Source organism: Mytilus trossulus, chromosome 2, assembly GCF_036588685.1.
Source record: "Mytilus trossulus isolate FHL-02 chromosome 2, PNRI_Mtr1.1.1.hap1, whole genome shotgun sequence".
Classification (NCBI taxonomy): domain Eukaryota; kingdom Metazoa; phylum Mollusca; class Bivalvia; order Mytilida; family Mytilidae; genus Mytilus; species Mytilus trossulus.
In genome coordinates, this window is record NC_086374.1 from 6786313 (window position 1) to 6802485 (window position 16173).

General features: G+C 31.9%; 1 protein-coding gene across 1 annotated transcript; it reads right to left on the minus strand.

The window, feature by feature from the left end:
• Positions 1 to 304: 304 nt before the first annotated feature.
• On the minus strand, positions 305 to 13071 carry LOC134706382 (kelch-like protein 10). Its single transcript, XM_063565278.1, has 6 exons — positions 12058 to 13071; positions 11665 to 11812; positions 7667 to 7836; positions 5698 to 5969; positions 730 to 821; positions 305 to 489 (listed from the first exon to the last, which is right to left on the minus strand). The coding sequence occupies exons 1-6, from the start codon at positions 13007 to 13009 to the stop codon at positions 342 to 344; spliced, it is 1782 nt and encodes a 593-aa protein (XP_063421348.1). The 5' UTR covers positions 13010 to 13071; the 3' UTR covers positions 305 to 341.
• Between the last annotated feature and the right edge of the window lie 3102 nt (positions 13072 to 16173).

Consider the following 16173-nt stretch of genomic DNA (forward strand, 5'->3'; position numbering starts at 1 on the left):
AAGGATTTTCGGGGTATGCAAATTTACGGAAAAATGAATCACACTTCTTACCCTGAAAATTTAACCATGTATGTGAAAATGTCTGAGCTTTGAAACAAGCCATCATACATATATAAGTTTAAGATATGGGCTGAGCTACAGCAGAAAATGTTACTATTACCGCCTACGGAGAAATAATTGCACATATTGCCCCATATAGTAAGGTAGAGTTGTTTGATTGCAGTCTAGAAAGGAAGTCAGATCCGACTCGTAATGTTTAAATAAAATCATTTCTGATAGCTGGTCACAGTGACAACGCATAAACTTAAAAAATAAATATTTTATTTTGTCTTTATAATATTTCAAGCAGGACTTTTTCGTTTTCTTTTTTCTTCATTATCATCTGTCTTCTCTCTATCTTTATATATATAATCGTGTATGTTTGGGAGACCAGAAACAACACATGCACTTAAGGCACTTCTATACAGGTTCATATCTGTGGCATCGTACCTGTCAACAATAATTTATTAAAACTTCAAATCTTATTCAATCTATATAAGCTATTTACAATAATGCAAAAATTCCAGTTTTATTTGAAGAAATCAATTTCCTAAGATTTTTAACATAACAAAGGAAATTATCAATCAAAGGCATCAATTTCAATTGACAAAATTATTGCTGTAGACTTAGTTTAGAAGTTATTGCATTTTATTTACATGTGTGTTACAATTAGAATATAAATTAACATACCATTCATCTGTAGATCCATCATAACATTCTACATTAAATATTGTTGTCACTCCATTAAAGCCACCAATAGCAAATATCATGTCATCAATTACCTTTAAAATAAATAACAGAACAAAAATTAAAATTAAAAAAATCAAATATAAGGAGAAGACGTGTAGGCTTTATTGTAAATAGCCAAAGGTGTCCTCTACAATGTAAAGTTAAATTTGGCTTTTGCTATTTAAAAAAAAAGAATAAAGATTTGATTTAACGGTAATTTTCTTGTGAGATTTTTGTCTCTTTGTACACTCATCTTGTATCCAAGATGCACCAGATAAACAGTTGTGGTATTTCACTTATGTATAATTATGCAGTAAATCAAACATTTTGAATATGCAAAGTTTAATACTAAAATAGAGCATTTTGTCTTTGAAACTTGTTCATTTGCTGAATTTTTATTAAAGTTTTACTTATTATACATTTATATCTGCTATGGAAAAACTGTATCAAATGGACATCATATTCTATCTGCTTAGAATCATTATTTACTTACTTCAATGGCAAAGTTACTTCTAGGATTATACATTTCTGGTTTTGTACTCCACTGGTTAGTTATTGGGTTGTATACTTACTTCAATGGCAAAGTTACTTCTAGGACTATACATTTCTGGTATTGTACTCCACTGGTTAGTTATTGTGTTGTATACTTACTTCAATGGCAAAGTTACTTCTAGGATTATACATTTCTGGTATTGTACTCCACTGGTTAGTTATTGGGTTGTATACTTACTTCAATGGCAAAGTTACTTCTAGGATTATACATTTCTGGTTTTGTACTCCACTGGTTAGTTATTGGGTTGTATACTTACTTCAATGGCAAAGTTACTTCTAGGATTATACATTTCTGGTATTGTACTCCACTGGTTAGTTATTGGGTTGTATACTTACTTCAATGGCAAAGTTACTTCTAGGATTATACATTTCTGGTATTGTACTCCACTGGTTAGTTATTGGGTTGTATACTTACTTCAATGGCAAAGTTACTTCTAGGATTATACATTGCTGGTATTGTACTCCACTGGTTAGTTATTGGGTTGTATACTTACTTCAATGGCAAAGTTACTTCTAGGACTATACATTTCTGGTTTTGTACTCCACTGGTTAGTTATTGGGTTGTATACTTACTTCAATGGCAAAGTTACTTCTAGGATTATACATTGCTGGTATTGTACTCCACTGGTTAGTTATAGGGTTGTATACTTACTTCAATGGCAAAGTTACTTCTAGGATTATACATTTCTGGTATTGTACTCCACTGGTTAGTTATGGGGTTGTATACTTACTTCAATGGCAAAGTTACTTCTAGGATTATACATTTCTGGTATTGTACTCCACTGGTTAGTTATTGGGTTGTATACTTACTTCAATGGCAAAGTTACTTCTAGGATTATACATTTCTGGTTTTGTACTCCACTGGTTAGTTATTGGGTTGTATACTTACTTCAATGGCAAAGTTACTTCTAGGATTATACATTTCTGGTATTGTACTCCACTGGTTAGTTATTGGGTTGTATACTTACTTCAATGGCAAAGTTACTTCTAGGATTATACATTGCTGGTATTGTACTCCACTGGTTAGTTATTGGGTTGTATACTTACTTCAATGGCAAAGTTACTTCTAGGATTATACATTGCTGGTATTGTACTCCACTGGTTAGTTATTGGGTTGTATACTTACTTCAATGGCAAAGTTACTTCTAGGATTATACATTTCTGGTTTTGTACTCCACTGGTTAGTTATTGGGTTGTATACTTACTTCAATGGCAAAGTTACTTCTAGGATTATACATTTCTGGTATTGTACTCCACTGGTTAGTTATTGGGTTGTATACTTACTTCAATGGCAAAGTTACTTCTAGGATTATACATTTCTGGTTTTGTACTCCACTGGTTAGTTATGGGGTTGTATACTTACTTCAATGGCAAAGTTACTTCTAGGATTATACATTTCTGGTATTGTACTCCACTGGTTAGTTATTGTTGGGTTGTATACTTACTTCAATGGCAAAGTTACTTCTAGGATTATACAATTCTGGTATTGTACTCCACTGGTTAGTTATGGGGTTGTATACTTACTTCAATGGCAAAGTTACTTCTAGGATTATACATTTCTGGTTTTGTACTCCACTGGTTAGTTATGGGGTTGTATACTTACTTCAATGGCAAAGTTACTTCTAGGATTATACATTTCTGGTATTGTACTCCACTGGTTAGTTATTGGGTTTTATACTTACTTCAATGGCAAAGTTACTTCTAGGATTATACATTTCTGGTATTGTACTCCACTGGTTAGTTATAGGGTTGTATACTTACTTCAATGGCAAAGTTACTTCTAGGATTATACATTTCTGGTATTGTACTCCACTGGTTAGTTATTGGGTTGTATACTTACTTCAATGGCAAAGTTACTTCTAGGATTATACATTTCTGGTATTGTACTCCACTGGTTAGTTATTGGGTTGTATACTTACTTCAATGGCAAAGTTACTTCTAGGATTATACATTTCTGGTTTTGTACTCCACTGGTTAGTTATTGTTGGGTTGTATACTTACTTCAATGGCAAAGTTACTTCTAGGATTATACAATTCTGGTATTGTACTCCACTGGTTAGTTATGGGGTTGTATACTTACTTCAATGGCAAAGTTACTTCTAGGATTATACATTTCTGGTATTGTACTCCACTGGTTAGTTATTGGGTTGTATACTTACTTCAATGGCAAAGTTACTTCTAGGATTATACATTTCTGGTATTGTACTCCACTGGTTAGTTATTGTTGGGTTGTATACTTACTTCAATGGCAAAGTTACTTCTAGGATTATACAATTCTGGTATTGTACTCCACTGGTTAGTTATATGGTTGTATACTTACTTCAATGGCAAAGTTACTTCTAGGATTATACATTTCTGGTATTGTACTCCACTGGTTAGTTATAGGGTTGTATACTTACTTCAATGGCAAAGTTACTTCTAGGATTATACATTTCTGGTATTGTACTCCACTGGTTAGTTATAGGGTTGTATACTTACTTCAATGGCAAAGTTACTTCTAGGATTATACATTTCTGGTATTGTACTCCACTGGTTAGTTATGGGGTTGTATACTTACTTCAATGGCAAAGTTACTTCTAGGATTATACATTTCTGGTATTGTACTCCACTGGTTAGTTATAGGGTTGTATACTTACTTCAATGGCAAAGTTACTTCTAGGATTATACATTTCTGGTTTTGTACTCCACTGGTTAGTTATTGGGTTGTATACTTACTTCAATGGCAAAGTTACTTCTAGGATTATACATTTCTGGTATTGTACTCCACTGGTTAGTTATTGTTGGGTTGTATACTTACTTCAATGGCAAAGTTACTTCTAGGATTATACAATTCTGGTATTGTACTCCACTGGTTAGTTATAGGGTTGTATACTTACTTCAATGGCAAAGTTACTTCTAGGATTATACATTTCTGGTATTGTACTCCACTGGTTAGTTATAGGGTTGTATACTTACTTCAATGGCAAAGTTACTTCTAGGATTATACATTTCTGGTATTGTACTCCACTGGTTAGTTATAGGGTTGTATACTTACTTCAATGGCAAAGTTACTTCTAGGATTATACATTTCTGGTATTGTACTCCACTGGTTAGTTATGGGGTTGTATACTTACTTCAATGGCAAAGTTACTTCTAGGATTATACATTTCTGGTATTGTACTCCACTGGTTAGTTATAGGGTTGTATACTTACTTCAATGGCAAAGTTACTTCTAGGATTATACATTTCTGGTATTGTACTCCACTGGTTAGTTATGGGGTTGTATACTTACTTCAATGGCAAAGTTACTTCTAGGATTATACATTTCTGGTATTGTACTCCACTGGTTAGTTATTGGGTTGTATACTTACTTCAATGGCAAAGTTACTTCTAGGATTATACATTTCTGGTATTGTACTCCACTGGTTAGTTATAGGGTTGTTTACTTACTTCAATGGCAAAGTTACTTCTAGGATTATACATTTCTGGTATTGTACTCCACTGGTTAGTTATAGGGTTGTATACTTACTTCAATGGCAAAGTTACTTCTAGGATTATACATTGCTGGTATTGTACTCCACTGGTTAGTTATTGGGTTGTATACTTACTTCAATGGCAAAGTTACTTCTAGGATTATACATTTCTGGTATTGTACTCCACTGGTTAGTTATAGGGTTGTATACTTACTTCAATGGCAAAGTTACTTCTAGGATTATACATTTCTGGTATTGTACTCCACTGGTTAGTTATAGGGTTGTATACTTACTTCAATGGCAAAGTTACTTCTAGGATTATACATTGCTGGTATTGTACTCCACTGATTAGTTATTGGGTTGTATACTTACTTCAATGGCAAAGTTACTTCTAGGATTATACAATTCTGGTATTGTACTCCACTGGTTAGTTATGGGGTTGTATACTTACTTCAATGGCAAAGTTACTTCTAGGATTATACATTTCTGGTATTGTACTCCACTGATTAGTTATTGGGTTGTATACTTACTTCAATGGCAAAGTTACTTCTAGGATTATACAATTCTGGTATTGTACTCCACTGGTTAGTTATGGGGTTGTATACTTACTTCAATGGCAAAGTTACTTCTAGGATTATACAATTCTGGTATTGTACTCCACTGGTTAGTTATTGGGTTGTATACTTACTTCAATGGCAAAGTTACTTCTAGGATTATACATTTCTGGTATTGTACTCCACTGGTTAGTTATTGGGTTGTATACTTACTTCAATGGCAAAGTTACTTCTAGGATTATACATTTCTGGTATTGTACTCCACTGGTTAGTTATAGGGTTGTTTACTTACTTCAATGGCAAAGTTACTTCTAGGATTATACATTTCTGGTATTGTACTCCACTGGTTAGTTATAGGGTTGTATACTTACTTCAATGGCAAAGTTACTTCTAGGATTATACATTTCTGGTATTGTACTCCACTGGTTAGTTATTGGGTTGTATTTCTCTCCTGTATTCATTCTGGTGATGCCATTAAAACCACCCAGAGCAAAGATACAGTCTCTGTATGCTATAACTCCGATACCACTCCTCCTATTCCTCATGGTGGCAATCATTGTCCACTGGTTAGTTGGAGGGTCATAGTACTCACAGGAACTTAAACACTCTTGACCATTGAAGCCACCACAAATATAAACTCTTCCTATAAAAAAGGTAAGATTATATATTAAAAGAGGTTTCTGAAGGCACCTATGTATTATCATTAGCTATACCATGGACTTAAAATTAATGTGATGTATAGGTCACATTGGGAAGTACATTAAATTTTAATAGAAATTGATGAGCTACAAATCTTATGAAATCTACTTTATTCAGTGGTGTACCCAACATTGGCATGTACTTTTAAAAGGTTGTATGTACTGTACATTCCGAAATTTTTGTGTGTATTTATTATTTCGATTTTGTAATTTTAGAATTAAATTGATTTAATTTTTTATGATTTTGAGAAAAATCCTGTTTAATTCATATAAAATATTTCAAAATTCAAGTTTAATTATTGTGTTTACAATCCTGTCACATTTTTCGCTATAATAAAAACATGGCAATAATTTCTGAATTTACAGTAATCCAAATGCATGTACTTATTTCAAAATACTAATTTGTATGTGTATGTTCCAAAAGCAAGAATGTTTTCTTTTATCAAAAGATAAAAGTAAGGCACTTTAAAAGGGCTTCTTATAACAAATAAAGGTAATGGATGCACACTTCTTTCCCATGGGATTGTCTATTGATAAACATGTCCACTTAAAACATATTCTAGAACTAGTACATTAATCACATTACAGAACTGTTGGTATCAACTTTAGACATTGTGTCTTTTAATATGAAACAAAACTAGATAAAATATAAAACGTTTTTAATTTATCTTCATGAAGACAAAAACCGAAGAGAAGGTGTAGTCAAACTGTTGCATTTGGCAATTTTTCATCCTAATTAATATTTTAACAGACTTTGGAATTTCCATTACTCCTAAAAGTTTGTAGTTTGGATTACTGATAAAACAAGATACAATAATGGTATAATAACTATTGGTCATTCCGAAAATTACAAGTTTTATTCTGTACAATGATAATCTATCAGGAAATAAACCAGAACTGGAATTGCAAGATTAATTTATTTCACAGGTTATGTCATAACTTTTCGGAAAACGCATGGTTGCTAAGTGCTTTTCTAAATCATAATAGTCCTTAGAGACTTCCTGAAAATTTACTTAAACTTTAAAGTCCAGTTGTTCATTTAAAAACTTGGGTCAATATGTTTACAATATATGGTTGCTATCTACCTTTAAACTGTGTTTAATGTTTCAAAATATTTATGGTTTATATAAGTTATCTTTGTCTAAAAAATCTTTGTCTGAGATTCTCTCGGGAATCTATCAAAATTAAAATGTCATTAAAATGGAATCCATTGAAGATCAAAGAATACGATCTTCCTGTACATGCATGAAACATTGTCCACATGACGTTAAGCAACCAACAATCAATCAACATATGTGGTTGCTATGTGCTTTACCAAATCATTACTGTTCAGAGTGAAGCACATCTTTTTAGAATGAAATTGTTTCAAGTCAAATTTAAGTGTTGTATATGCAAAATACATGGTTGCTATGCACTTTCCTCAGGAATGACACGACTGACTGTTAGTAAATTTTTACATTAACTATTCAGTGAAAACGACCAGGATTGCAAATCTATTCCACTAATCTGTAAACTGTATGTTCTTGTACATTTCACGATTGATCAAAACCACAGAGCTATTTGATACTAGTTTTCATTAATATAATTAAAATCCGATATCTCACTGAGATTATATATCAAGATTGGTACAATCGTAACTTACCATTTAGACTATGAGCACTTGCGTCACTTCTTTGGTGGGTCATTGGTTGAATAAGGCTCCATTGGTTCTTGGCGGCCTGGTATCGTTCAGCCGTATTTTGACGTATATGTCCATCGAATCCTCCCATGGCATAGATATACCCATCCAATACTGCCACGCTCACATAACAACTAAAAAACACAATAGAAAAAATGCAGTTGCAGTTAAAAAGTCACTAATTGAATACTGAGTGTTAGTTTAATACAAAGATAAACTGAAAAACAAAACAGAAATAAATGGTTCTTTGGAAGAAATGTTTTAACCTAGACCAACAAATTAACTGTGGGATTATATAAATTCTATTTATAGTGGTATACAGAAACACAGAGAATAGCATCATGATACTGTGTTGCATACATGTAACGAAGTTGTAACAGACGTAGTTCAATCTGCTTACTTCTTTATAAGAAAGAATCTTTTGTGTAAAAGATTCTAAGAACTTTCCCAACTTTTTGAATTGTTTTGACAAATTCGTAATTTTTTTCAATTATCAGAATAATTTCAAATAATGAAAGTAAATTATTGGGTTTAGACAATAAATACTCTGACGTTACGCACGATATTGCGTCCCAATTGGTAACGTCAAAATTTGACGTTTTACGTCGGTAATCGAGTATATACTTTGTTCGTTTATATTGTAATCATTTTTGATCTATATGGATACTTCAAAGTCTTGAATATGTATGAAATATTTGCTACTGGTAGATACGCAAGCAAATGAAATTTTCGGACTTCTGATTCGGCTTGTGTTGTATTTTTCTTTATATTTATTGTAACTTTTATTTTTTTGCTCTTTTCTTTTTAGTTTCTTTATCTCTTTACAATATTTAATTCTCTCTGACTCGGATATGAAATTCATTTGTTCTGTAATTAATATTTTACCTATTTATTGACAAATTACCATATGTTTTTTTTTCATTTTAGATAAGTATTCATTTTCTATTTGATTATAGCTACTTTTATATATTGCAGTTCTTATCGTGGTTTCTATGATTGTATCTATTTTCGAAATTTATAATTTGTTTATTTTGTTTTGTCCTCTGATCTTAAAACATAAAATCGAGCCGTACTTGTTATTTAAAAACAATGAAATATATTCATATATCATATGATTATACGAACTGCTTTCAAATTTGATGGCCTAGGAGGATGATTGGCCTAATGAGTTCATATAAAGTGATAAAAAGCATGGTAATTTTAAGATACGCTCGCGGCGAGATTTGTTTGACTCCGATCCTAATCGACAGTTATTGCAACTATCTTAACTTAAGGTCGCCTGATGTCCGGCTTTTCCTACCTTTGATGACAGGTCAATAAAATACAACAAATGTCGCTTATACATAATGTTGTGTTTAACACCAAAAACAAAGAACAAACTTTTAGAAATAATTTGAAAACACATATATGTAAAGCGTCCCGAATCGAAAACGTTCAAAACGTAAGGAAATTGCTCAGTGGACAAACTTGCAAGACATTTGATTTGTTAAAAAACGAAGTCATTTCGACTTAACAGCTTATCAAAAAGTATGTTATCGTATTGTGGGGTGAAAGCACAATTACGATAAAGCACTGTTTTATATGCTACAAATTGAATATTTAATAAAATGACGTTGAAACTGACAGTGTTTTTGTAAAAAGCGGCGAAATTCGACATTGGACAATTTTGCAAAACATTTTCCCGAGGCCAATGCGTTTTTATTTGTGGTGCGAGTGCTGTAAAATTCCGGATTTGAAATGGCCTGTCTAAGCACATTTGTAGGAATAATTCATAAAAACAAAATTTTGTATCCTCTGATATTTTAAAAAGCGATAGATTTTGATAACTTACCATTTTCAGAAACCTGACCATGGCGAGGACTATTCATTTTTGAAAAAATATTTTTTTACCGTTCGATCAACACAAAAAACAGCAATAGCGTCATAAATTATATTAGAAGTTTATCATCCAAGCGAATTTTCGCGGATTTTAAACTTTTTATTAGACCACAAAAATTCCCGCAAAAGTAATTTTGCGAATAAATTGTTACGTCTGACACGCATATTTTTGACGTTTTGGTAATATTTGTATCATTATTTGAAACTATTATGAAAAGTTAAAGAATATTTTTAATATTTTTGGAAACAGTAATACCTGCCTAATCTATGGATATAAATTTCATAAAGCTGAACTAGTTAGTTTTCATAGAAGAGCTATTTATCAAATTGCTCTGTCGCATTTCACGGCATTGACGCAATAACGTGCTTAACGTCTCTACTATTGATAATAAATTGTATACTTACTTATTGACGCCTTAAAATGTGAAAAACGAAAATTATTGTGTGCATTCATACTGTGTGGAGATATGAGTTATTTAATCAAATGTTGCTAGATCATATAAATGGGAAATACAGTCATATTAAACATAAGTACATACTGACATATCGTATTTCATACAAAAATGGCAATTCTGAAACTTCCGCATGTGCAAGTGGTGTAACGCAAGGAGCAAATCTATCTCCTCTCTGAATATTTTTGAATCATTTAGAAGATTTTTTTTTTCATCTAGATAAAATATTTCTGTCTCATAACAATTTCTGAAGATTTGGCCTTTTATTTGCGCATTTAGTGATATTGTACGATGATATTGAGTCTGTCTGGCAGAAAATCCACGTGTCCTGCAAACCGTACTCAATGCTCTCAATGAGATTTGCGAAACGTTAAAATATAACCAGTTTTATCAGAAAGTTTTTAAGGCAATGTAAGAGCTTTTAAAAAATTAGGTTTCCTTACGATGTCAAATAGATGGATGTGAATTGGTCCGTGTAACACTTATCTATTCCAAGTTTTAAAAAAATTAGAAATTTTAAATATTTTGATCAAAGTTTTAAAATATCAAAATTTCAAATTGTGAAATTTTGAAGTTTTTAGTTGATATACAATTGATATAGATATAGAAACTTCATTATCTCCTTTTGTGCTGGTCTTATAACTTCGAAAACGGATGAAATATTTGATCGATTTGGAACTTCTTCAAAAGCAACAAATTATAAAATTTTCGAAACTAAATTGGAGTTGGAGGTATATAATGTTAAAACTTTAGGTACAAATTGTGGTTTATGTGCTTTTGTGTAAAGTTTAATTGACATTTTCAAACCATCAAATGATAAAAGGCAATAAAATCTCACGATTGCCTGTTGTGTTAAAAAAAGAAGGCAAATTTTGGGTCACTTGAAACTGGAATAATAACCCCCAAAAAAGGAACAGTAGTGATTGATTGCATGATTGCTGATGACAGCTTTACGCTGCATCAACACAAAAAGGCTTATCTGAAACCTGTAATTCAGTGGTTTTATATAAAATGGGCCGTTAGTTTTCTCGTTTGAATTGTTTTACATTGTCATTTCGGGGCCTTTTATAGCTGACTACAAAATGTATATAGTAATGTCTTTGCTCATTGTTGAAAGCCGTACTGTGACCTATAGTTGTTAATTTGTATGTCATTTTGGTTTCTTGTGGCGAGTTGTCTCATTGGCAATCATACTACATCTTCTTTTTTATATTTATCGCGGCGATCACAGTAGTGATATGCCGATATTATTCAGCGCACTGTTACTAACGTTATCTTTGTAACGTCAACGCGTTTATGGCGTTATTTGTTATTCGAGCAAATCCTTGACACATTGAAAAAAGCGAAAATATCTCAGATATATCAACAGTTCGTAATCTTCAATAATAATGAAGCTGTAACTGTATATCAGAAGAAGAAGAAGAAGATATCTGATATTGTTCATAAAAAAATCGAAAACAATAATTAAGGTGTTTCCAACAAATCATGATATATCTTAAAATTTAAATAATGTATCACATTGAAAATAGATAAGATATCTTGTATACAGATATCAAGTCAATGAAGACTAACAGACCTTGTATTGACATAATTGTTTTAACTAAATATCTTATGTTGAAGTTATATAAATACCGTTTTGCATTCATTGGAGCAACTTCTGACCATTCTTTGTAAATAGGATTAAAACATCTAACGCTGTTAAAATACTCCACACCATCGAATCCGCCTATTACATAAATGGCATGTCCTATTGTTGCTGTTCCATGGTATGCTCTAGGACCTTTAATGGAGAGAATTGCTGTAAGATTTATGCTTAATAAATACGCAAGTTTTCGTATGAAACTGGTTTTGGTAAAAAGCATAAGACTTATAAAATTAGAATGTCAAACATGTCAAAAGTGTGTTTTTATCCGTATTAAACTCCAATAAAAACGTTCAAATCAAAACATTTGAAAACCAATGAGTCATAAATGCCTGAATACGTGTATTATACATTTCTTTTTATTGAAAACATATTTGTCTTACCTTGGTCAACAGCTTCACATACTACCCATCTGTCAGCACGTGTATCATATGTTTCTAATATATTTGTAGGAGATCCTCCGCTCCATCCTCCAATAACGAACAAAACTTCATGTGGAACCCTTGGTTTTGCTATTGGGTTATTTAAATCAACATCTTTCTCCTCGTCCATATCTAAATCGTACAGAAATTTTAATGTTTCGATTACTATTGGTTTACATTGGTCATTTTCTTTGACATACGGATGTGACTTGACTTTTTCCACAAAATACTGAGTTGTAAGCAAACCCAAACGGATCGTGCGTAATAGCCGGGCAATATGAACCTTACGATATTCAGGTTCATAATCTATCCATCTAAGAACGGCATCAAAAACTATTTCTTCATTTTTTACATTTAATTGATCTGAGCTAAGTAAGTCACAGACCTCTTCGATGTCTAACTGCAGAAATTCGTTACTTTTAGAATAAACTTCTCCAAATTTATTCATAATATAATTGAATGCGCTCTTTTCTAAATTATGACAAAAATAAAAACGGGCAAATTTTCGTATTCCAATGCAATTTTCAGGAGAAATTTCATTGTAAAGAAAGTCACAACAAGCTTTAATCAATCCTGCGACATGAAACTGGTCTGCAGCGGGTAAAATTTGTTCTACATTGTCAGCTGTTATGTTCACGTCCCTGGTATACGCATAGTCTATGATCATTTCCATGATTTCGGCTGAAACTCCCGGAATAACCACCTCTCTTCTATCTGTATGAAACAAGGAATCTGTGAACAAAGCTCTGAAATACGGACTACATGCAGACATAATTGCTCTGTGAATCGGATAATCGTGGTTTCCAACTTTAATAACGGCATCGCACAACTGTCCAGCTTTTCTGAGATCAGAAAAGACATTAGTTGCCGATGGATTGAATCTGGTGTCAATAGAAAAAGTAAGGGAATTCATCGCAGCAGTTACTGTTCGACGTTCACGTCCATGCTCTTCGTTCCTATGAAGATTATTGTTAGGTAACGTCACTATGCAAGTCGAAGACCGGCGTCACAGATAATAATGAATATGGTTTATAAGAGTAAACCTGAGACATGTCCAACAAAGAAATGAAATGAAAAGCTGCTAGCTGCAATTTTTAACCAAGAATTGTCTTACTAACCCATTCTCAATAAAACTAAACCAGAAGAAACACAAATCAAAGATTAAAATCTTCGTTGACATGATCTAGTATTTCTTATGTCGCTGTGTGAGATGAATCATCAACAACAAGGGGCATAAAGATACATACCATATGCATACATTATTTCAATACCTACTATAATCAGGAGCATACTATTTAGAAAGAATGCAACTGAACTAATTTGGTCTCCTTTTATAATTATAATAAAAATCATACTCTGGTGTATAGTTGTCTCATTTGCAAGCTTATTTCATCTCCTCATGTTATAAAGATCATACTCTGCATGGTAGATAGCAGGGTCTTAATTAACTTAGAAACTGTTAAATAGGAGTCACTAGAATGTCCGTGGGTCTGGGGAACGTACAGACTCCATTTTTTACAGTTTTTTTATGTTGTATGTTGCTTCATTGCCTCCCCCTAGAGATATTTTGACTTGGTTTCAGAAAAAAAACTGTCAAACCTCATAATTGAAACTGTTTTCTACATCACTGACAATTTTAGTTGTTTTACCAAATGAAAAGTTCTATGGACAGCAGTCTTGTCAAGCAAACACATTCTTTAAACTTGGCAATATAAGTCCGCGAAATTTATTTCAAGTTTGTGCTTCGTTTTATTTTCTAAATTTTTGTTGATTTGCGAATTTTGGAGTTTAGTGTTGGTTGATCTAATATACCTGAGACTACTATTATAGTACTCTTAGAGTATACATCTATCTATCCATCTGATGAGTTTAACCTTTTTCAACTGATTTTTATATTCCGTTCTTACATATAATGCTACATAAATACTGTTACATCACTGTCCCAGTTAAGGGTAGTTTAGTTTAAACATATTTATTTATAGTGGATTGGGAAACAAGTTTTGCAACTTATATTAATCCCTTTCCACTTTGCGGGTGTTAAGGGTAGGGTTCGGATCTCGCTAACATGTTTAACCCCGCCACATTTTGTATGTATGTGTCTGTCCCAAGCCAATATCAAGCATTTAAAATACAGTACAATCAAATATAAAATATTGAAGATGTTCATAAATAAATAATTTATAACTTTATAATATAAATTAAAAACAAGAAAACACAACTGTATATACATTACTAAATATATATTTTTTAAATATTTATAAAAAAGTTCATGTCCAAATCTGTGTAAAATCAAAACAACACAACTGCAGCTTAGTCTGAGGTTTAGCTTTCCCCAATACATTTCTTTCGGTCATGTCTTTGTCAGTTAATATAACTCGTATATTTTTCCAGTTTTTGTTCTTAAATTTGAATTGTTCAATAACTAGTGAAAGTATAAATTCTTCCTCCTGCAACTATTTTACTTTGTTCGTTTCTGTCTACATTGACTATTAAGTAGAGTGGCATTCGCACACTATTTGTCTTATAAGTAGCATCTACCAGTATTATTTCTGGGTAACTATCAAATGCAATCCCCATGTGTCTGTCTTGAAAAATATTGCTTGCAGCTTGTTGTTTTAAAAAAATGTATTCGACTATACTGATTCAGAACAGCTCGAAGATAGAATGTCATATATTTGTTCTAAATCCGTCTTCCCAGATGTAGGCTTATTTTTTTTCAATTCTGATTTAATGTTGAGAAGATCTTTTAACACTATCTGTTTCCCTGTTTTCTCCATTATATAGCTTTGGACAGTTTTCTTGTTAGCCTTCACTTTTAGCATAGTTTCAACATCTTTTCTCTCTTTGCCAGATAATTACCGCTGTCTTGGTAAGAACCTAAATAAATTATTGTTAATAACATGATTATGTTCTAAACACATATTTGTTATCATCAGCTTATTCCCATCACTCGTTGTTCGTAGTTGTATGAAGAAAGGACAGCTTTGCATAAATGTTACATGCTAAGGACGCTGAACTGTTTAAAAAAACAATTTTAGAAAAAAAGTTACAGTTTTCATACATTGTTATAATCATGTTGCCTGATCTTTGAAGAATCAGTTGTGTCATGCTTGTTTTCATTGTCTGTCCTTTTTTCTTATATGGTTTAATTTGCCCTCCTGCTTAATTTGCTAGTTAAAAGTTAAAGTGTTTATATGAGTAACAGTAACAAAAGTTTTTAAATATTAAATTTTGATATTTAATTATTATTCTTACATTTTAATAAAGATTAACAAATATGGTTCTTTATACCTTTAGAGACAAGCCCATCGCTCTAGGTTTCATAGTACATTGTATATACCTTTCTATACACTAACCGTCACTTAATTTGATAGTTAAAAGTTTAAGTGTTTATAATACAAATACAAATACAAATATTTTATTGGCACAAACACAATTACAATAATTGGCAAAGGCCCATATTACAGTGCATTACAACAATGAATACAGCATACATTTACTAGTATTTAAATATGTTATAAATGAGAAGCTAAAATCTCGTTTCTATACATCAGACATTTATGTATATAAGAACTAGTCACTTTCAGGACTTTTAAAGAATTACTATTAATACAACTATTAATATTTAGCTGATTTTCACTACAACATGTAGGAAGTATATTTAATATCTTATTTTTAAAGTTAAATCTATAGTTTGAAAAAAATTCACATTTCAGTAAAAAGTGATTTTCATCTTCTACCTCACCTGATTTACATACATTACAAACTCGTTCGTCGGTGGCTAAACCTAGATATCGCCCCTTTTCAATAGCAAGATTGTGTGCACTCAATCTAATTTTACACAGAGATGACCTTTCTAATCTATTACTTAGAACATCAACATAAGAACTACGCTGCTTTGAATTATGAAATTGTTGGTAAAATTTTAGTTTTGATGAATCATGAATTTTTGATGATTGATCCTGTGTGCACTGATCAATCACTCGTTGTTTAATACTTGGTAGATATTGTTTAATAGAAAAGTTTCCCCCAGCTAGGTTTGAAAATCCTAGATTGTTAAAAATAGAATAAAGCTTC

Excerpts from the sequence above, each read along its gene's own strand:
- LOC134706382 (XM_063565278.1), bottom strand. The coding sequence starts at position 13,009 with ATGAATTCCCTTACTTTTTCTATTGACACCAGATTCAATCCATCGGCA. Across the intron at positions 7,837-11,664 it reads GCTCCAATGAATGCAAAACG|TTGTTATGTGAGCGTGGCAG; the intron begins GTATTTATATAA and ends TGTGTTTTTTAG. Across the intron at positions 822-5,697 it reads GAAGTAACTTTGCCATTGAA|GTAATTGATGACATGATATT; the intron begins GTAAGTATACAA and ends TTTATTTTAAAG.